General features: G+C 53.2%; 7 protein-coding genes across 7 annotated transcripts; 2 read left to right on the top strand and 5 right to left on the bottom strand.

The window, feature by feature from the left end:
• Positions 1 to 224: 224 nt before the first annotated feature.
• Positions 225 to 1,109, bottom strand: QC762_311420 (uncharacterized protein; the record flags this gene model as incomplete). The annotated part of the gene is made up of 1 exon (XM_062889441.1): positions 225 to 1,109. The coding sequence occupies one exon, from the start codon at positions 1,107 to 1,109 to the stop codon at positions 225 to 227; it is 885 nt and encodes a 294-aa protein (XP_062745366.1).
• A 555-nt stretch (positions 1,110 to 1,664) lies between these two features.
• QC762_311410 (uncharacterized protein) lies at positions 1,665 to 5,159 on the bottom strand. Its single transcript, XM_062889440.1, has 4 exons — positions 4,703 to 5,159; positions 3,207 to 4,615; positions 2,959 to 3,148; positions 1,665 to 2,900 (listed from the first exon to the last, which is right to left on the bottom strand). Exons 1-4 carry the CDS (start codon positions 4,749 to 4,751, stop codon positions 2,794 to 2,796), a joined length of 1,755 nt encoding a protein of 584 aa, XP_062745365.1. The 5' UTR covers positions 4,752 to 5,159; the 3' UTR covers positions 1,665 to 2,793.
• Positions 5,160 to 5,845: 686 nt separating this feature from the next.
• On the top strand, positions 5,846 to 7,949 carry QC762_311400 (uncharacterized protein). Its single transcript, XM_062889439.1, has 3 exons — positions 5,846 to 7,238; positions 7,298 to 7,445; positions 7,503 to 7,949. The coding sequence occupies exons 1-3, from the start codon at positions 6,336 to 6,338 to the stop codon at positions 7,814 to 7,816; spliced, it is 1,365 nt and encodes a 454-aa protein (XP_062745364.1). The 5' UTR covers positions 5,846 to 6,335; the 3' UTR covers positions 7,817 to 7,949.
• Positions 7,950 to 8,808: 859 nt separating this feature from the next.
• Positions 8,809 to 10,828, bottom strand: FBP26 (Fructose-2,6-bisphosphatase; the record flags this gene model as incomplete). Its single annotated transcript, XM_062889438.1, has 4 exons — positions 8,809 to 9,782; positions 9,914 to 10,021; positions 10,079 to 10,668; positions 10,723 to 10,828. The coding sequence occupies 4 exons, from the start codon at positions 10,826 to 10,828 to the stop codon at positions 9,261 to 9,263; spliced, it is 1,326 nt and encodes a 441-aa protein (XP_062745363.1). The 3' UTR covers positions 8,809 to 9,260.
• Positions 10,829 to 12,654: 1,826 nt separating this feature from the next.
• QC762_311380 (uncharacterized protein) lies at positions 12,655 to 14,199 on the bottom strand (the record flags this gene model as incomplete). The annotated part of the gene is made up of 1 exon (XM_062889437.1): positions 12,655 to 14,199. The coding sequence occupies one exon, from the start codon at positions 14,197 to 14,199 to the stop codon at positions 12,655 to 12,657; it is 1,545 nt and encodes a 514-aa protein (XP_062745362.1).
• Positions 14,200 to 15,203: 1,004 nt separating this feature from the next.
• Positions 15,204 to 17,883, bottom strand: QC762_311370 (uncharacterized protein). Its single transcript, XM_062889436.1, has 2 exons — positions 15,844 to 17,883; positions 15,204 to 15,785 (listed from the first exon to the last, which is right to left on the bottom strand). The coding sequence occupies exons 1-2, from the start codon at positions 16,135 to 16,137 to the stop codon at positions 15,480 to 15,482; spliced, it is 600 nt and encodes a 199-aa protein (XP_062745361.1). The 5' UTR covers positions 16,138 to 17,883; the 3' UTR covers positions 15,204 to 15,479.
• A 284-nt stretch (positions 17,884 to 18,167) lies between these two features.
• On the top strand, positions 18,168 to 20,191 carry HAS1 (ATP-dependent RNA helicase; the record flags this gene model as incomplete). The annotated part of the gene is made up of 3 exons (XM_062889435.1): positions 18,168 to 18,964; positions 19,022 to 20,010; positions 20,072 to 20,191. Exons 1-3 carry the CDS (start codon positions 18,370 to 18,372, stop codon positions 20,189 to 20,191), a joined length of 1,704 nt encoding a protein of 567 aa, XP_062745360.1. The 5' UTR covers positions 18,168 to 18,369.
• Between the last annotated feature and the right edge of the window lie 585 nt (positions 20,192 to 20,776).

Below are 20,776 nucleotides of genomic sequence, written 5' to 3'. Positions count from 1 at the left end.
AACTTGAGAGCATACCAAAAATACAACCATCTAAACACACCTCTCTCCAGACCCATATCTTCTCCGTCATGATATGTATCACATATTGGAGACTGCTTCCTGAACAAAGGCCTCGGCTAGTGCTGATTAAGCCTTGCCTCTTTGAACCCTCTAGTTCTACCCATTCAACAACAACAACAACACCCCCCACCCATCTAGTCTACCAGACGCCATCTCTCCTCCATCTACTCCAACCTCCCCTCCCACAACCCCCTAACAACCCTCCAATACCTCTCCTGATTCACCTCGCCCCTCCCATGCGCCACATGCCCCGTCCCCCTAAACTTCTCCAACCTCACGACCGCGAACCCGTTCCTCCTTGCCTCCTCGGCATGGCTCTCCACATCCCTCCAATGCACCAGCTCATCCCCCTCGCTGTAGATATACCCCCTCCTCACCTCCCTCCCCCCCAGCTTCCCCCAGTCATTGTGCCCCCTGTTCAAATACGCCAACGGTCCCGTCTTGTTCCTCCCAATAAAAACGTGCCAGAACCACCCCCACGCACAGAAGAGGTGGAGCATCGGCGCGACTAACCAGTACACCACCCCCTTTGAACCAGCAGAGAAGGCTTTGAACGCAGACGAGTACCTGTACTGGCCGGGACAAGAGTCGTAGATGATGACATATCTGGGCAGGGCCTCGGGGGTTAGGGCCTGGCGGAGGTGGTGCAGCATTAGACTGCCGCCGTTGGACCAGAGGTGGATCAGCACTTCTGGCTTGGTGTTGTCGCCTGGGGTTGGTGACCCGACAAAAAGGGATTTTACAAAGGGCACCACGGGAGCGACGTCGTTCGGCGCCGAGGTTTTGGAGAAGAAGTGGCGTGGTTCGGAACGTAGCAGGACGATGGAGGAGGAGGGGTAGAGGGACTGATAGGGGAGGAGGTATTTGGCTATATGGACGTCACGGGCGCCCATCCAGGTGGCTAGGAGAAGGAGTTTTGGGTCGTTGTTCTGGGAGGTGCTGTTGGTAGATGTGGGAGGGGTGTAAACGTAGGCTGAGGGTGAGACTTTGGTCATGAAGTCGAGGGGGTTGTTGGCTTTGGTGAGAGGGGTGGGGGTGTTGGAGGCCATTGTCGCGATGGGGTGTGTTGAAGACTACCTAGACTTGGGAAATACAGGAAAATAAAAACGCGACGTGAGAAGGTGAGGCGCCTGATATAAAAACAAAAGCCAAAAGTGGTTGAGGCGTCGAGATAAAGTCCTGGCCGCGGCACCCCTGTCTCTCAACACATTGCCAAGGCGTCATCCCGCACTCACTTTGAAAGGCGCCCCACCAGCAAACTGGTGGGGCCGGCGTCAAAAGATTCCATCTTCGGACTTATTATATGCTCTCTCACAAGACGAGACGAAAAATAGGTGGCTGTGTTAATCTTACCTGTGGCTAGCTACTATCTCATCCGCCATATGCATCTCATAGACCGACGGCTTACAAATTGGAAAACTTGCTGAGAAAACAGTATGAAGGAAACAGCCCCGAACCGTTGGATCATATATCACGGAGCCGAGGCATTTCCCTTTTGAGATATCCTCAGCCTCACGACGACATCTCGGTGAGCCAGCCGCAGAGAGCTCAGCCACCAAGATGGGTCTGATACATACACAGCATGTCACAGTCATGGCTACAAACCGCTCCGCAAAGTTCAATATACACTAGCTAATCAGGTATCAATTCCTCCCTCCCGTTATCCTCACTTGCCCTACCCATTCCCCGTTTTTATTGTCGCCTCACCGAAAGGCTTCCCCGAGGCCTGCTAATATACACCCAGACCCATTAGATAGTTCAGATCGGTCAAACGCATATCCCGTTGGTAGTATCGCTATGCAGTCACGATATGCATGTCGAGCGAAGAACAAGAGAAGCTCCTGTGAACCGATAGAAATGACGCATAACCGCTGCAAACAAGCATCAAGACGAAAACCGCATGAATGTGGCCAGGAGATGCAAGCTGCTGAAAAGAAAAAGAGACGAGATAAGAAAAGGCGCTTCGGGGAAAACCGCCCAGAATAAAATATATCCACTGTTTGCGGATGCAGAAAGAGGCGTGCTTGGCTGGAGCTCACCCATATCCATGGATTCAATGTGGCGGGAACGGATCCAATACCATACCGAGCCTCCTGGTTTGTGTGTGGCCAATGAAGATATCAATGTCTGGCTGTGTGAGGCTCCATACAGACCTGACACCTGTGCTGTCAAAGCAGCCCTCGGCCACCTGCTGTCGCATAGCATCACTGCATCGACAAGCGAACAGCAACAGACGTGCGCCGAAAGGCCAGGTGAAGCAGGACTATCCTGTGATGGTCAAGTTGTCTCAGTCATCATCAATGACAATGCATCAGATGGCATCCGGGCAACAAGGCGCAATGCAGGGCGAGAGAAATAGCACGGCCGTCAACATCATGTCCAAACCGCGGAGGGAGACTCCAAAGTGAGTCCTGGCCCACCGTGGTACGCGGCCAAAGGTATCGAATAAGAAATGTCCGTGGCAGGCGGCCGGAAGCCTGCGAAAAAAGCGCGCTGGAATGAAATGTTCGTACTCGTACAGTCATCAGAAAACAACAGTCCGGTAGGGGGCTGAATGCATGAGCTTGGTTCATGCCTTGGTATCATGAATATGTGAGTGCCGCAAAGAAAGAGAGTTCATGGTGCAGGGTCAAGACGGCAGCAATGCAGCAGCGAAAATGTCATGACGTGTCAGTCGGATGAGCGGGCCTTTTCATCAACAATCGCATCAAAGAATCTCAGATCATGGCGCAATCAGGAGGAACCGGCGCCAGGAGGCTGGGAGGCCCCGGTCTGGCCACCGAGTTGAGCACCATATTGGGACTGCCACCAGAGCGCGACATAAGCATCATAACCGCCATCTGGGAAGCCATGTCAGTCAAGGTACAGCGCTGGTTGTATCGGGACAAGAACACTTACAAGCAGCATAGGGATCAGCTTCGCCTCCCGCGCCGGCAGCAGGAGCTGCACTGCTAGCGGGCATGGACTGGGGAGCGTTCTGTTGGTTAGATGCGTGGCCATAGTTCGGGTTGTCATAGTCACGGTGATGACCACGGGCGCCACCACCGTCACGATGACCACCACGACCACCTCCACCGGACTTGTTCTGCTATGGTCTGTGTTAGCAAGACCGGTCCAAAGACCACGGGGAAGATTCTGTTACTTACAGCAGCTTCAACCTTCTCACGGATGGCAACCTTGGCACGCTCGATGCTATCGCGGCTGCCGACTAACCCAATCTCGCGTTCCGTCTCGCCACTTCCAGAGGACTGGGATACATTGATCTTGCAGCCCGTGGTGTTCTGCATCTCCCGGATGGTCTCGCCGCCTTTGCCAATGATCATACCAACGGCATCCGAGGGCACATAGATGGAATCATTGATTTTGTCTTGGCCACCGCCGCCATAGCCACCGTCGTTCCGAGGAGCGCGCGCGTTACCGCCAGTGGCCGTATTGCGGCTGTCACTGTCCACAATTTCTAGGATGAGCTCCTTGGCACTCTTGGTGGCAGCTGGAGTGCCGATGAGGTTGACGGGACGAAGTCCGTTCACACTCTTGTTCTCCGAGACGATGTTGATGTGGCAGCCACTGCGTTCCTGAAGATCACGAATCGTCTCACCGCCACGACCGATAATAAGGCCCACGGTTCTATCAGGGACCATAATCACAAGCGTATCTTCACCTTCTTTCGGGATGGGGGGAGCGTTGCGATCGGGACGGGGAGCATCACGGCCACCTCTGTCTCCGCCAAGATGGCCACCACCGCCGCCACCAGGGGGTCCGCTGCGCATGCCGCTGTCCGCAATGATGCGATTGATCATGGCTTTGGCCTCTTCGCGTTGGGCGCGGGCGCCAGTGATTCTGCATACGCGATACGGCTCGGCCTCGTTCTCGGCGTTGATGAACTGGACGCGGCAACGGCTCTCACTCTCGACACGTCGAAGGTTCTCGCCCTGGCGGCCAATAATGAGCCCTACCAAGCTCTTCTCCACTTGCATCGTTTCGACATTGTCTCCGCTGCCTCGAAGGGGAGACCGATCTCTGTCGCGACCGCCACCACCATGGTGACCACGGGGGGAGAAACCCTGACGGCGGGGGGAAAAGGAGCGATCGCGCCCATAGTCGCGACTCGGGGCGCCGTAGTCCCGGCGCTCGTCTCGGTAAGGGTTGCTGTCACGAAAGCCTTCACGGCCTCGGGGACTTCTGGACCGGGATCTCTGTTGGTATCCGCGAGAGTCGGAACCTCGATCACCGGGATACCCAGCATTGTGTCGGTCATAAGGGGTCAGGCCAGCCTGGGTGGCAGAAGCTTTAGCTCGCTCGATGGCCTCCTGGAACGATAGAGCCCCTGTAGAGTCGGGTCTGATTGAGCTCAAATCGATGTTGCCGCTCGAAGTAGGCTGAGGGTAAGAGTAGGCCGCAGGAGGTGGGGGCTGGTAAGCAGGCGGAGCGACTTGAGGGGGATATGGGTTATGCGCCGGAGTAGCACCATAAGGCGCCTGGGGAAGAGAGGGAGGAGGGCCAGGCTGGCCAGGCTGGGCGACAGGAGGAGTCGCATTGGCAGGTCTCTGGGAATCTGCGAGTAATTGACATTAGATCTCAACTGCCACCACCACCACCACCACCACCACAAGTGAAGCGCGCGCTCAGAAGATGATCTTACCCTGGAGCAGCTGAAGGATGGAGCTGAGGTCAGCGGTGGGATTAGCCATCTTGACGAATTATCGTGACGACTTGAGGGTCGAAAATAGGGAGAGACCGAGAGATTGATTGGGTATAGCACTTTGCAATGATGATACTGAGAGATGAATTGGTATCGATGCGGGCAAAGACAACGCAAGCGCAGCGGCAAAAGCGAAGTTGGTCTAGTGTCGCAAGCGATGGCGACAGAGACGGGAGAAGGAAAAGCAACGCTGAGGCGAGTCGCAGTCTCTTCAAGAGATGCCGCACGACTGAAGGATGCAGCAGCAGCCGGTTGAGCCTCGGTTGCGTGGGATTCAAGGTCGAGATGCCGAAGACTGTTGAGATGGTGGAAGCCAGAGGGAGAGGCAGAGAACAAAGGGCTGGCGTCACAATGATTGCGATTGGTGGTTTGTGGCTGCAGGAAAGTCTCTGGGCCAGCCACTTGTAGCAAGAGTTTTTCAGAGGCGCCACATCTTTCAAGCCTGGTTGTTTTGTGGGTATACTGACTTGTGGCTTGCCATTCACCTACGCACGGACGTGATCGGACCAACCAATAGAGTCGATAAGGCAATCAGGCCGATAACGATAACATCGATAAGACCAAGTGAATGCCTGAGGTGTAAGGTTCAACAGCGTGGAGCGGGACGATGGCCTACAGGAGCATAAAATTGTGTAGATATCGTGATAAGATGGACTAGCCATAGTCAAGACTTTGTATGTGGACAGAGTCATTCAAACTAAACGTACAATGGCTGTTTGGGCTCCATGGACCCATTCACCAGCATGAACTGTCGAGAAAGAACCCAGACAGGCAGGCAGTTGGAGTTGACCACCTCAGACCCATTGGCGTTGATTCAAAAGACAGCCGTAGAACAGACTCACTGCTATAGAACAGGAGATCTGTGTGTACAGTCTCTGTGACAGGAAGCCAAGGGAGAAACAGTGCACAGCTTACGGTTGAGGAACACAAACCACCTTGGACCGTTCTTGACAACGGGACCTTGCGCATTTTGTAACACTGAACTGAAATCTACTGCTCAGTCACGACCTCTCCAACTCTCTGGGGGCCCTTGGGTAAAGACTGAGGACGCCCTTTTTATCCTTCACATGAAAATCAATATAACTTCACTCACAATCCTGAGTTATATCAACGTGCCAGCTACCAGATGTGCCATTTCCATTTCATGGGCACCCATTCTTGCCTTCGTAGTGGCACTAGAAGGCCAATGCAACGTTTCAAGATCGCCCTCTTGCCGTTCCTATCCGCCTCTACTTCCTGCCGTTCCTGCTTTTCACCTGGACTTTCAACCTCTCATGTTCCCATTCGGTGCCGCCTGATGCCCATGTCGACTCCATGTCCCGAGTCCTCCAGGCAACCTTGTGCAATCCTCGGGGCCTTGATTCTGGAAGCCAATTCGGGCCCGGTACCTTGCCTTCACAACCAGGAGTACAAGACAATTTCCGTTGGGGACACAGGACAAGAGGTAGCCTGTTTTCCTACTTCTTTCCGATGTTCCCTCAGTCTCTTCGTTCTTTTCTCCTATTCATTCATTCTTTTCAGCAAAAGTCCGTCCTCTCATTAGCTTCGTCCTTTTAACCACAGTCGAAACACCATGATGATCTCTGCTTGGTGGTGGGCTCTTGCCTGCTACATCTCTGCCGTAGAAGGCCGGGTAACCAGTCATCTTTACCGGCAGCTCAACAGCAATGCTCCCCCGGGCATCACATACACGCTGCCCAAAGGCTCCAATGCTCTGATTTCTGTCAAGAGCACCACCTCTTCATCAAAGCCATACATCCAGAAGCTTGAGCCAATCCGGAGCGGTTCTCTCACTAACAAACGATCTGTGGCCGCCCTCTTGGGCACCCATCAACGCAGTGTCGGAGGTGTTGGCTACAGCAATGTTACGACAACAAATGCTTATGGAACACAATACGCCACTGAATCCTTTTGGGATGGTATCAAGGTCAAGCTCCTCCTCGACACTGGCAGCTCCGACACATGGGCCGTGGCCAAAAGCTTTCAATGCATCGACTATGCCGGTGGGTTTATTCCCCAGGATGCTTGCAGCTTCGGACCTTCTGCTGTCGAAAAGTTCCAGTATGGTCGGACTGAGCCTGTCTCCCACATGTTCATCCAATACGGTGACGGCGAGACTGTGTCAGGGCCCATGGGATTCTCGGATATCAGTGTCGGCAACCTCACTGTTAACAGGCAGCAGGTTTGTTTGGCAAATAGCACATACTGGCTCGGCAACAATGTCACCAGTGGGCTGCTGGGTATGGCGTTTCCTTCCTTGACCAATGCCTACCTCGGTGATGGCGACGATCACGAGATGGGGAGTGCCATTCAATACTCGCCGTTCTTTACTTCGTTGGTAGAACAGGGAAAGATTGATCCCATTTTCAGTCTCACGATCGACCGCAACTCTTCGTCCGGGATTCTGGCTCTGGGGGGTATCGCGCCTGCCACTGGGCTGGATTTCACCAGGGAGGTGTCTATGGACATGATCATTGTGAGTCGTCGGCTTTGGCATGCAATGAGTGAGCAAGATCTGACTGCTGGGGTTTGCAGACAAACCTTATCGGAGTTCCGGCAGCATCCTACTCGTATTCCTTCTACACAATCATTCCTGACGGCTGGTACTATGACCACACCACCAGCACCAAGAAGATCCCGTACATTGTTGACAGTGGGACCACATTGTGCTATCTCCCTCCCAGTAAGCGTTTGCTCGGCCGTCATTGCGGTATCGTCTGAATCTAATATGCCATTACAGATCTTGCCGAAGCCATCAATTCCGCCTACTCCCCTCCGGCCGTCTACATGTGGATGTACGGTGCTTATTTCACCGACTGCAACGCAGTTTCGCCCCTCGTCGCCGTCATTCTCAACGGCATCAAGTACTGGATCAATCCGCAGGATATGATTTATCGGAACATGGTTGACCCCATCTCTGGCCTGTGCATGACGGGAATCGCCAGTGGTGGTGCCGGGCCATATATTCTGGGTGATGTGTTTATGCAGAACGCCCTCTCCATTTTTGATATTGGACAGGCAAAAATGAGGTTTATCCCGAGAGATAAGTACTGATCGGTTGAGATTTGCGTGCTGTATTTTGCAGACAGAGCAGGCAGTTGGAGAGATTTAGGGGACATGGTGATGGACAAATGTACAACATCTTGCTGAGGGTTTTGGGCTGGCAGGTCGAACGTAATGAATGTCAAAGTGCCATCTGTGTTGACGTTGATTTTACCATGCAGATTCTTTCTTGCAAAGAACAAGACATGTCCTCCAAAGCAACTTTATTTGACCCCCGAAGCCGTCGTCACCAGCCGTCATCCCAGCTGCTACCATCTCTCCAGATCAAACCCGCCAGTCCCATGACCTCCCAACAGTCAGAATTGTTTACATCCATCCACCACTGACCCACCTTCTCTGCAAGTGTACCTACCTACAAGTACCTTTTCCCAACTCTTTACCCCCCCCCCTTTCTTCCATACCTACCTACCCCCAGACCATCAACCACCAATCCATCCTCAAGCAATGTCAACCCCCCACCCCACCCAAAGCCATCATCTTCCGAAACTGAGGCTTCAAACTCTTCTACAGCTTCCCAGTAACCATCCACTTCCTCTACATAACCCTCGACTTCTGCCCCGACGTGGGGCCCGATCCCTACCGGTGCTGGAATGGGAAGGTGGGTAGTTTCTTTTGATGCTTAGCTAAAAGGGGTGGGTGGTGGCTGACGAGACGAAAAAGGTTAGGGAGGATATCCATCCAACTGTTGAGGATATCATAAGTGATATTGAAAGGGAGCATGCCGAGGAGATGGAGAGGTGGAAGTGGGAGTATGATGGCTGTAGGGCAGAGGTGCTCAGGTGGCAGACGGAGACGGGGAGAAGGTTGGCGGTGCCGGGGCGAGAAAAGTAAAGAGAGCAAGCAGGTTTGATCCTCGCAGCAGTTGAATTCTCTACAGCAGGTCAACCAGAATCATCAAGGACAAAAGAAAATCAAACCACCATTCAATCCTCCTGGCCAACTTATTTGCTCCAGATCATGACCTCCAAATTCCCAAAACATCTAGTAATACAAGTAACGTCTGTCCATCCGTCAAACGCTACAGTCTGAGAAGAGCCAAAACAGACAGGGAGGGTGAGTGTGCTCAAATGCACATGATTACATATCATTTCGCTGTGTAGAAGAACGTTTCATTTACACCTTTGCCCCAACCAACCAAACCAAGCCTCACAACCCCCTTTTACCTCTCTCTATAGTGAGTGAGAATGAAAAACCCTTGTCCTAGCAGTTCCGCCAGTCCATTTTGAACCGCCCTCCTATGACTCTGGGTAAAGTGATCGCTATGTGCGTTTGAAACCATGTCGTGGTTTTATCTTTCCGACCCTAGGGGAATCCTGCCCAAAAAGAAGTTTGATGATACCTCCGCTATGAACACCAGAAAAAAAAAGAAAAATTATGTAGTCAAGAAATATGCGGGAACATGACCCAAGAAGAATGCATCTCCAAAACAAGACAATCATACGCCACCCTCCGGCTTGGGATCCTCGTGCTTAGCGGTGCTGCCCTTGCCACGCCACGTGCTGACGGCCTTGACTTCAGCCTTGTAGATTTGTACCTCGGTGCCGTAGGCTCGCGGCGTCAGCTTCATGAGCGTGTGAAGCGGTACTGGTACCCAGGGGCTTTCTTCTTGTGTCTTTTGCATAAAGTAGGCATAGATGCAACGAATGACGGCTTGGTGAGAAATGATGAGAATGTCCTCGCTGCGCTCCAGTTCCATGATGATGGGCTCGAGGCGGATCACCACATCCCGGTAGCTCTCACCGCCGCGGTAGCGGTAGTTGTACTTGTCTTCGTCGCGAGCCTGGAAATCTTCAGGGTACATGTCGGCGATCTCCTGGTACGTCATGCCGTCGCAGACACCAGCGTCCAGCTCGTCGAGCGCCTTCCATTGTAATTGGTTGTAGTGTTTTGGCAAGTGACGGGCCGTCGCAATGGTGCGTTTCAGGGTCGACGTCCAGACCGTCAACGGCCGGTCGCTCTGCATGTGTGTGTTAGTTGAGTCAGGTCATATTCTTGGGGAACGGCACATAAAACTGCGTCGCTGCGGCGGAAAAACAGGTGCGAGTCCCCGCCTTGGCGCACGCGATTTCGGGTCCGACTTACACCTACAGATTCGAGAACCAGCTCGGGGAGCTTGAGCGCATATTCTTCACCGCGGTGAGACAAATCGGCATCACCACCGATGCGGCCCTCCAGGTTGAGCATGGACTCGCCGTGCTGCCAATAGAGTTAGTTTTCGGGCCTTGTAACCGTTCGAGTCAGATCAAGACTTACCCGAGAGAGCCAGACTGATCTGGGCCGGATGTGAAGGTTCATAAGATAATACACTATACGACTTTGAAGGTAATCCTGGATGCGGTTGATGATGACCTGTCGTCCCACGTTCATGATCTTGAGGTAGGTCAGATGATCCTCGTCCCCGTCGGCGTTGATGGTTTTGTACACCTTTTCGTAGTTGCGGATGCGGTTTCGGAAGTCGAGCGCGGCTTGCTCTGGGTCCTGGCCCTGGTAGTCCGGACTAGTAGTCTTGACATCCCGAATGTTGGCCATGATGAGCTCCTCTTCGTCACATTTGGACTCGACAAAAATGACGTCGACACCTTCTTGGTTGATTCGGTCGAGCACCCATTTCCGGCGCTCCTTGGTGCTGTTTGTCGCATCAAGAATACCAACCACTCCACCGCTCTTGAACCACTTCATCATGTCTGCCACGGCAGCCTCGGCCGCAGCCCGTCGCTTGCGCTCGCCCTCGGCATTATTGGTGTCGAAGAAGTCAGCTGAGGGATGGGGGGCGTCGTTGCGCCGGTAGTTGCCCACATTGAAGGTCGCCGCGGGGATCGAGAGCCACTTGAGGTATCGCTGAGCTACGAGGCTGTCAGTTTCTGGACTTTTGCAGAGGAATCAAGAAAACAACGCACCTTTTTGGGCAATATAACTTTTCCCGCGAGCTGGAAGCCCAACCATCACCACGCAGATGCGGGTTTCCTCGGGCCGAATCCCGACGCCGTTAGTCCTTGGAGCCATTTTTGCTGCTGTTTGTGCAGTATTTGTGTGATGGAATGGAAAATGGCACTGGTAATCGCGGAGACATGTATCGGCCTAAATTGATGTGTCCCAGCTGCGTTCTTATAGAAGGGGTGGGTGGTCGCGTGAGGCTAGGTCGTTGGGCGTCTTGGCTAAAAGCACGGAAGACTGGAAATCGAAGGCCGTCTGCCGTAGAAAAGGTACCTGACGGATGGACTGATTGTGACTCTTCCGCGTGCGTGCGTTTTGTGTGTGTGCGTGTGTGTGTGTGTGCGTGTGTGTGGTAGATTGGTAGATAGCGAAGCCGAGGGCTCTCCGATCTCGACGTCACCCTGAGCCGATAAAGAATGCGACGGGGCGGGATGTGTTCAACGGCTGCCGGTCAAGGGCCAAAATAGCACCTCGGTGGGCTGGTGGGAGGTGGGCAGGTTGTGTCGGGTTCGAGCGGATGGATGGCTAAAAGGCTACGGAAGAGAGAGAAAATGAGAGCTCGGGCAGCAGATGGAGGGGAGCACGATTCAATTTGTTGCAGAATTGGACCAAAGAAAAGGATGCTGTCACATCGGAATTCCCAGGGCACAAGGCTTGGGGCTTTGGGGAAGCGCAGGGGCGTGGGCAGGGGGCGCGCTTCCGGCCAACAGTTCCAGGCCCTTTTAGGGAGGGAAGGGCCAAGCACGGGACCCCGCCGGATGGGCCCGACCTGGCAGATGGATGCTGGTCCACAGCGACTACAGCAGGTGTCCGGGCAGCAGCAGGTGGGCTGAGGATGTTTCGTTTTTTCAATTACAGACCGCTCTATGGCTGGACCCTAGCTGAAGGTGGCCAGTGGCCATTAAGTGACGTGATACCTCAAGGTATCCTCCTGGTAGATATCCTTAGCAAGCCGGTTGTCCGAGAGAGAGCACCTGGAACCGGGAAGCTCTCACTGGACGGTTGTCTCTACTTTACGGATAGGTAGGCATGTTTTAATCAATGCTTTCTCTCTCTCTTCAAAGTTCGACATCTGCTGTGCACCCTTGTGTCCCGTTTCCGCCGGCTGAAGTCGGAATGGCTCCAGGGATGTCGACGAAGATCCGCTCGCAGTTACCGTTGTCTCCGCCGCGTTTCCGGGACTCAAGGCATTTGAAGATGTCTAAAGTTTCACCCCGCCAAATGCCAAGCTGCGCCAAAACGCCGCCAGCTGACCAGCCAGTAGCATGCATCCCCCTTCCGTAAGAACGTGGACAGAAGAATTGGCTTTCTCTCTGTTCGACAGTCTCGTGATGGGTTCGAGAACTTCGCTGTGAATAATGGCGTGGACACAACCAACGGGTGGTGGGGCATGTACTCTAGGAAGGCCAACTCGGGAAAGCCGGTTATTATGTCAGCCCAATCCAGAAATAAGGTGAAAACTTCTCTTTCTGCTCGGCTGAAGAGAAAAAAATAGGCCTTCGTCTCGTGACCATCGACATTGGCAATGGAGAAAAAATAGCTGATCATCAGGCTCGGCGCCGCACCCCTCCATACACCGCCGTGTTGGTGTGGGGGTTTGTTTGGCTGAAGCTCAGCTGTGGGGTTGCTGGTTGTTTCCCAGCATTAATACACTATAAAAAAAAGAAAAAAAGAAAAAAAAGAATGAAAACAGTGCGTTGGCAGTGATGCCATCACGAGTTCGACCGGTCATCTGATCCTTTCCCCTGAATTGATTGGAGACAGAGTGACAATTGTTGTCCCTTGCAGGTTGCATTTATTGGCCTAGGTGAGATAATCAAGATAGGCTACCTAATCGATAACACTTATCGCTGCCCCTCCATTAACCGTCCATCAAGGTAACAGAGCTATCATCATCAATGAGAGGCATGTCGCATCCTCACAACCACGGGCTTCCTCTCAACCAACATGAAAGTCTTTAGGCTCTCCCACTCGAGCCTTTTCCCCTCGACCGCTTCAAAATCAAACGCCCTCAGCAGCTTGGTTGTGATCAACCGCATCTCGGCCCAAGCCAGGTGAATCCCGAGACAGATTCTCGGTCCCATGCTGAACGGTTGGAATGCCTCTCTCTTGTCTGTATAGAATTCCGACTCTGGCTTGGAGGCATCAGGTAACCATCTCTCGGGCAAGAACTCATCAGCACTGCGCCAGTAATTGGGATCCCGTTGCATAGCATACGCCTGGATCGACACCAACGTCTGACCCGGCAGTGTCACTCCCGCCACCACCCCACCCGCATCTGGCACCCGTCTCGGCAAGATCCAAGGTATAGGCGTGCACAACCTCAACGCCTCGGTCAGCACTGCATTCAGCCACTTCAGCTCCCGTAGCGAGTCCAGCGTGATCTCCCTCCCATCGTCGCCGAGCCCTCTGACTTCGTCCGTTACTTTCTTCAAATACTGCGGGTTCTGGACCAGATAATTCATCATACCCGTCAACGCCGTCGCAGTAGTCTCGCTGCCAGCAATCACAAGCGCCATAAACGACCCGTTGATATCATCTAGCGACATCTCGTTCTTGGTGTTTCCTCGCAGAATGGGACTCATAATATCCTCCCTCTCCACCTCATAATTCATCCTCCTGGCCACCCTCTCCACCACCTGCCCCCAGTGATCCCGTTGCATCTTCCTGAGCGATGGAGGTATGAGCTTGAACAAAGCAGACTCCAGCCAGGGGTAGAACCTCGCCGCAGCAACCTTGGTTGCCATTGCGGGCGTGTGGAAGAGAATGGCCACCCAGGGGTGATATTTGCTGTTCTCCAGGCAGTGGAAGCTCTCACCAAAAGCAAGATCGCCAAAGATGTCAAAGGTCACAAAGTTGAACCAGGGGCTGATATCTACCTCCGCCTTGGCCACACCTTTGTTATCTTTTTCGCCTGAGGATGGGGAGTCGATCATTTCGGAAAGACGCTCGACAAGCAAGTTGACGTAGCGTTGGATGATTGGTTCCTGAGACCGCAAAGCGCGGGTGGTGAAGCCCGGGGTCAAGGCCTTTCTCATGCGGGCGTGTGTCTCGTGGTTGAGAGCTGTGAGCAAGCCCTCGGTGTGGACACGCTGCGTAGTCCACCAAGTCGGATCTTTGGGAAACGGCGGCCTTCCGTGATGGGATTGCAGTATGTCATTCCAGGCAGATGGGTGCGTAAATGTCAACTCATTGGGTGCGATTCTCAAGACTGGGCCGTATTTGCGGTGGAGCTTCTGGATATCATGGACGAAGGTCCCGCGAAGGAGAGCCCAGATGTAGGGCAGGCGAGTGGCGGACCATGATTTGGGACCGGGGATGTCTTTGAGGGGGTGGAAGTAGAGGTTGTAGATGGCGCGAAGGAGGAAGTAACCAACCAAGGAAAGGAGGACGGCGCCAGCCATGGTTGGCCAGGTGGATTTGAGTAACGAAGCTTCCATTGTGACGCTGGAGTGTGGTGGACGAAAGAAAGGTGGGAATCAGGGGATTCTGAAGGCATATAGACCACCACTCGACCTACCTCGAAGGATCTAGTCCAGACACTTCCGGACACCAGCCCGCGCTTTCCCCATCCATCCAAACATGGAGTATTGCATATGCGCTTTTTGATACGATACACACAAAATTAGGATGGACTCATCACCTGCCGGCCGGTGGAGGAAGCCACATATTGAACCATCTGTCCTATCAAATCCCATGGCAGTCACACACCAAGGTGGGGATATGCGGATGTCGACGTCTGTGCAAGCCACAGTTGAGGGTGAAATCCCCTCATTTGCATCGATCAGGGTAACACAAGTCGCCGAGGCGGTCTCGGTGATAAAAGGAATGCCCAGTGGAAGGAATGGAATTTTTCAGATCCTGGTTCAGTGGCGCTAAATAGGGCACAGGAACATCGTCTGAATAGGCAGTCGTCATGACTCCGTGATTTCAAGTATTTCCTGGGAATCATCTATAAGCTACTTACCTTAGGGATCTAGGTAGTCCGTTGATACAACTATTTGGACCTAGGTGTTTCTCCCGTCATTGATTAGAATCAATGTCTGATCAAGAAAAGATTGACCACTTCTCTTGCTTCCCGACATGGGTTCTCAAGTTCACCATTTGTCCCTGGCCGCCTTATCTTGCTATTGACTCCAGCAGGAGGATCGGATTGAAGCTTAACCCCATCTGAATAGGCCATGGGATCAAGGCGAACACCACATGATCTCTCAGCTGTCACCCGCGCAGGTATATAGATAAGGCTTTTCATTTTCCGAGCTCAATGCATAGTCCGAGTCCCTGTTAGAAGTTTGAAATGTCCGTTTTGATTCCTCTTGGAGTCTTGTCATGACAAACTTTCTGGGTTTGTTTGATTTTCAAAGGTGTATTGGGTTAGAGGGTGAGGTATTGGCGCTTCATCGAACAGGAATATATGAAATCATACCTAGTCTGACGGGTAGGGTAGAACAGGTAGATAGTGTTCGGAAATTCTATTGGAGACACCCGGAGCATGACACAACTATTTCAGCCTACATGCTCAACACAAATTTCTTCCTCATTGTCTAACGTGCTACCAAAGCTACAGAGGTACCTCATATACCGGAAATGACTGGCCAACACCACCATGCAGAGATCTAAATAGCACAAAACCTTTAAACAAAGATTCAAACGTCTCACCCGAAGGCAGCACGGGACCCCCTAAATCGCAATCTTACACGATCCCGAGTCCACCGCCAACTCAGCAAACATCATAAAAAGGCAACCCAGCCCCAGCATAAGTAAACCCGGCATCCCACTGAGGGGCATCCTCGCCCACAATCGATCCCGTCTGCCCGCCCTCAACACACAGCGCATCAACAATATCGAGCTGATCGGCGATAAAGTTGGTGTCTGTCGTCAGGGTGGTGCACAAGCTGCAGAAGAAGGCCTGGCAGGTGCCAAAAGAGAAGACAAGACACGAGCTGGCCGAGACGATGAGCAGGTCATTGGAGCTGGAGACTTGGTCGACGATTACGTCGCAGTCTTGGGGTCGGGGGGCGGGGTTCTGAGGGGGATGTCAGTACAGAGTGTGTTGCACGGGCAGGGGGGGTGAGGGAGCATACGGCATTGTAGCATTCAAAGAAATCACTGGCAGAAACTTGACGGCTCTCCACCTGGTCCTCCCTGCGGCGGAGGGTGGCAGGAGTGAGTGAGTCGGTTGACAGCTTAACGTTGGCTGTGGCCACGCTTGTCTTGTAGCCGGCGGGAGCGCTGGAGGGGACTTTGGCAGCACGAGGAGGGGGAGCGGCGCCGTTGAATTTGCGAAGGGTACCGGCACGTGCCCGTCTTTCGAGAACAGGAGTCTCGAGAGCGAGGACGACGCCCAGGAAGAGAGTGGTGAGGAAAGAGACCTTCATGTTGTATGAGATGAAGTGACACAAGAGAGATGATGTGATACTGAAATCAAAGAAGAGGTTGGAGGATGCTTCCGTTGAAAGTTTGGATCTGAGAGAGCCGCTGTCGATCAAGTCCCAGAGGAACGGAAAACCTGGGACTCTTTATAGTTACCAGTTTCCAGACTTGAAGCCAACCTCAAGGAATAACACCTGCCTTTCCTGGTCCCATCACCCAACAGATTGGGCAGACTACGACGCCGATATTGCCGTCGACCACCTTCTGCAGAACATAATGACGCCGATATTGCCCCCTGATAAGTTCGAGGAAGGTAGGAACCCTGGGATATGAATTGGTATCCAGAAACAGACCATGCTCACTTTCTGCGCATCCTTTCCCCACAAAGACCATGACATGCAGCTACTTGCCGTGCTGCCAACCATCTCCCAAAAGCGTCACTCGTGACGCCGACGATGCTACATGGCTCGGGTTGGGCCGTGTCTGTCTGACTGTCTGAGCCCCCCCGTACGACTGTACAACGCCGCTCAGACGCACGAATGAGGGACAGGTTCTGCCAGCCAGCATGGAGACCTTTTGTTTTGGACGCCCCTAGAGAACTCCCCAGGTCGAAGTGATCGTATTCCCACCTACCCCTTCGGTCCGCAAGCTAGTCTGTAAAGGTTGGCCGAGAAGGGGGGTTGAGTGGGTTGGCAAAGCAGGAATTTTCAGCTTGCAGAGCCATCAGTCATCAGCCCCTGACAGCCACGGCAGGCTTGGTGACGTCTACCCCCGTGTTTCTTGCGGCTTCTCCGGTAGCTTTCTCCGTCTGTGGCGTCTGGTTGGGTTGAATTCTTCGTGCTCCATGCCGTCGGTCCATGATGCCAAACCCAGAGGTTGCCGACTTTTGCCCGCATTGGACGCATGTGTAAGTATAGGTTGGGGAGCTAAGGTTGGCTGGTATGGATGTATGTGGATAGGTAGCGTAGTAGAGACCCAGTGTTCCAGTCAGACCATAGCAGCCAGACTACTGGCAATGTGTATGTAACCCCAAGATATCTACTGTTTATTTTTAACAGTGGATAAATTGAAAATGATACGCAAAGAGCGAGCAAGTTGTAAAGACAAAGCAGACGTCGTGAACCTCAGACGGCCGAATCTGGATCCGAAGAGCGAAACCCGGAACGAGGTCAGAGACAAGACCACACTTGAGATACAAAGACCGATAGTCCCCGAAGTAAATGCTGCCCTGCGTTGACGAGGTGAGTTAGGCTGGCCACTTGGCGAGGTGAGAAAGACGGCATGAAATTGACTGGCACTCCAAGACGAGAGCTTGGATTCAAATCCCAGCACCCAAAGGACCCCTTCAGGGCGCCAGTGCCTCTCTGTGCCTCGCTGGGTAATATAACAAAAGCAACCTCGCGCTGCAGGAGAAGAGGTTGAGGAAGCTGGTAACGAGACAATCATTACTTGTTCTGAGAGGCATCGGTAGTAGCCTGGACAAGCGACGCAAGCGATATTGGGGGAGTTCCCCCGTTCCCGGTCGGCGGGCGTCCCCAGTTTCTGTCAGTCAGTTTCTGTCAGTGTCTCTGCTTCTCTTCTCCTTTGACGTTGTGTTCGGGCATTTTCCGTAGCCGAAGAAGTCGATCATTTGCCGGATCGAAGTCATTGGAAGACCCAACCCCACACACGGCACCCAGATTAAGGTTGCAGTGACGTGCTGACATAAGGGCATCACTTGTGGACAAAATAACTGGCACTGCAAAAACACTGAACTGTTCCTCGAAGGATGGTTGATAGGCCTTGAAAATTCTTCATAGACCTTAAGTGATGGTTGAGAGACATTTAAAGATAGTCAAGATGCCTATTTTGTATATGAAAAGGTGTAAATTGAATCATTGAAGGTTTCACTGACTTGCAGTGCCAGTTATTTTGTTTACTGTATGGCATCCCAGGAAAGCCTGAGCGCACGGTCCAGCGCGGCACCCAACCCCGCCGGCTACCGGTGAAATGATTGACCGAGCCATCCCATGTGAGCGGGAGACGCAGCTGAGGCGGGACTTGTGCTGAGTGGCACGTGCCACAGCCCAGGTCAATGTGCAGGGATTGGGCCTGGGCCAGCCCGCTATCAGTTGACGAGATAAGCTCAAAGGCAGAAAAAAAATCGGCCAGCAACAATTGAACGGAACCCTGTGAGCGACCAGCTGTTGATTGCGATTACCTGCATCACCAATCGTCAACCCGCAAACACCGCAACCATGGCCTCCGATCCCACCAGCAAGAAGCGCAAGCTCAAGTCCGAGAAGACTTCGGTCACCAAGAAGGTCAAGAAAGCCAAGAGAGACCCGACCCCCGAGGAAAGCGAAGATGCTGAGATCGAGGATGCCCCCGTTGCGCCCGAGTCTGTTGCCGACGAGGAAGTCGAGGCTGCTTCCACCAAAGACGACTCCGAGGACGAGGACGATGACCAGAATGGCAGCAGCGACCTGACACCCCCCAAGGCCGATGCACCCCTGATTGCCCCCGGGCTCGACACCAACGCGACCGACTTCGCCCAGCTCAACCTCTCCGAAAGGACGATGAAGGCGATCGAGGAGATGGGTTTCACAAAGATGACCGAGATTCAGAGACGGGGCATCCCGCCACTTCTCGCCGGCAAGGATGTTCTGGGAGCGGCCAAGACAGGTTCCGGAAAGACTCTTGCTTTCTTGATTCCCGCCATTGAGATGCTGCACTCGTTGCGCTTCAAGCCAAGAAACGGAACTGGTGTCATTGTGGTGACCCCCACTCGCGAGCTGGCCCTGCAGATCTTTGGTGTTGCGCGCGAGTTGATGAAGCACCACTCTCAGACCTGTACGTCCACTAACAAAGACTGAGATTTTTGTGGGAGGAGACTAACCAAATCTCCAGATGGTGTGTGCATTGGTGGCGCAAACCGCAGGGCTGAGGCCGACAAGCTCGGGAAGGGTGTCAATCTGCTCATTGCTACCCCCGGTAGACTGCTCGATCATCTCCAGAACACGCCCTTCGTCTTCAAGAACCTCAAGTCCCTGATTATCGACGAGGCCGACCGTATTCTCGAGATTGGTTTCGAGGATGAAATGCGCCAGATTGTCAAGATTCTCCCCAAGGATGAGCGCCAGACTATGCTCTTCTCCGCCACACAAACAACCAAGGTCGAGGATCTTGCCAGGATATCTCTCCGGCCCGGACCCCTCTACATCAACGTTGACGAGGAGAAGCAGTACAGCACAGTGGAAGGCGTCGACCAAGGCTACGTCATTGTCGATGCCGACAAGCGTTTCCTCCTCTTGTTCTCTTTCCTCAAGAAGATGTCCAAGAAGAAGGTTATCGTTTTCTTCTCGTCTTGCAACTCGGTCAAGTACTACAGCGAACTTTTGCAGTACATTGACCTGCCGGTCCTTGATCTCCACGGCAAGCAGAAGCAGCAGAAGCGCACCAACACCTTCTTTGAGTTCTGCAACGCCACACAGGGTACCCTGATCTGCACGGACGTTGCTGCTCGTGGTCTCGATATCCCCGCTGTTGATTGGATCGTCCAGTTCGACCCTCCTGATGATCCTCGCGACTACATTCACCGTGTCGGCCGTACAGCCCGTGGCAACAACACCAAGGGTCGGTCGCTCCTCTTCTTGCAGCCCTGCGAGCTTGGTTTCTTGGCCCATCTCAAGGCTGCCAAGGTCCCCGTCGTCGAGTACGATTTCCCCAAGAATAAGATCCTCAACGTGCAGTCTCAGCTGGAGAAGCTCATTGGCAGCAACTACTACCTCAACCAGAGCGCCAAGGACGGTTACCGGTCGTATCTCCATGCTTATGCCTCGCACAGTCTGCGCAGTGTATTTGACATCCACAAGTTGGATCTCGTCAAGGTGGCCAAGGTACGTTCTTGTCGTGACATTTTCGCGCCCTTTGGGTCATAAGCTGACAAATATTGAACAGAGCTTCGGTTTTGCTACGCCACCAAGGGTTGACATTACTCTGTCAGCCAGCATGAGCAGGGATAAGAAGCCACAAGGGAGAAGGCCGTACGGCAGCCAACCTAAGCAGGAGCGGAGGTAATGGATGAAGGAAAGGGGGCGGATTGGTGTTGCTGCATTGTCTCGTGTCTTGTCTATGGCGTTGGGTGTCAAAAGAAGGGTCTACCACATACCAATTGAGCACATTTTTATTTTATTTACATTACAGTTTCTTATTGCGTTTGGTGTTGACTGTTGTCAAGACGGCGCCGGGGGAGGTGAGCCAAGATAAGGAGATCTCGGTGACGTCTCGGTATCTGCGAGGCTCTAGCGAATTGCGTGATCTTTGGTCACCGCAGCGCGAGAGTTTTGCCGGGGAGGGAGAGGTGTTGCAATTAGAATACCGTACACGGCAGGAGAATGGAAGGTTACGCATGGGCGGCGGGACAAGGCAAAAAAGGGGTTTGAGGGGACCGAGTTGTTGGGGTAAAAGGGGCAGAGAGATAAGCGGCCAGGGACGGGAGGCAACACAACCTCAAGCCATGCATCAGGGGGGAAAAGGAGGTTGCGTGGTGAGCTTTTGCGCCCTGCCGGATAATTCGGTCCTGGATCTGAAGGGGATGTTCGGTATTTCGGTAGTTGAACTATGGCCGTTTCTTTTTGATGTCCTGGCAGCGTGCAAGGTAAC

Source organism: Podospora pseudocomata, chromosome 3 (genome assembly GCF_035222375.1).
Source record: "Podospora pseudocomata strain CBS 415.72m chromosome 3, whole genome shotgun sequence".
NCBI classification, from domain to species: Eukaryota; Fungi; Ascomycota; class Sordariomycetes; order Sordariales; family Podosporaceae; genus Podospora; species Podospora pseudocomata.
This window is presented reverse-complemented; position numbering and strand designations above follow the sequence as displayed.

Bases quoted from the DNA above. Each gene is read 5' to 3' on its own strand.
- QC762_311370 (XM_062889436.1), bottom strand. From the start codon at position 16,137: ATGAAGGTCTCTTTCCTCACCACTCTCTTCCTGGGCGTCGTCCTCGCT. The intron at 15,786-15,843 runs GTATGCTCCCTC...CATCCCCCTCAG, and splicing joins TCTTTGAATGCTACAATGCC to AACCCCGCCCCCCGACCCCA.
- QC762_311400 (XM_062889439.1), top strand. From the start codon at position 6,336: ATGATGATCTCTGCTTGGTGGTGGGCTCTTGCCTGCTACATCTCTGCC. The intron at 7,239-7,297 runs GTGAGTCGTCGG...TGGGGTTTGCAG, and splicing joins TGTCTATGGACATGATCATT to ACAAACCTTATCGGAGTTCC. The intron at 7,446-7,502 runs GTAAGCGTTTGC...ATGCCATTACAG, and splicing joins ATTGTGCTATCTCCCTCCCA to ATCTTGCCGAAGCCATCAAT.
- QC762_311410 (XM_062889440.1), bottom strand. From the start codon at position 4,751: ATGGCTAATCCCACCGCTGACCTCAGCTCCATCCTTCAGCTGCTCCAG. The intron at 4,616-4,702 runs GTAAGATCATCT...AATTACTCGCAG, and splicing joins CATCCTTCAGCTGCTCCAGG to ATTCCCAGAGACCTGCCAAT. The intron at 2,901-2,958 runs GTAAGTGTTCTT...ATGGCTTCCCAG, and splicing joins AGCTGATCCCTATGCTGCTT to ATGGCGGTTATGATGCTTAT.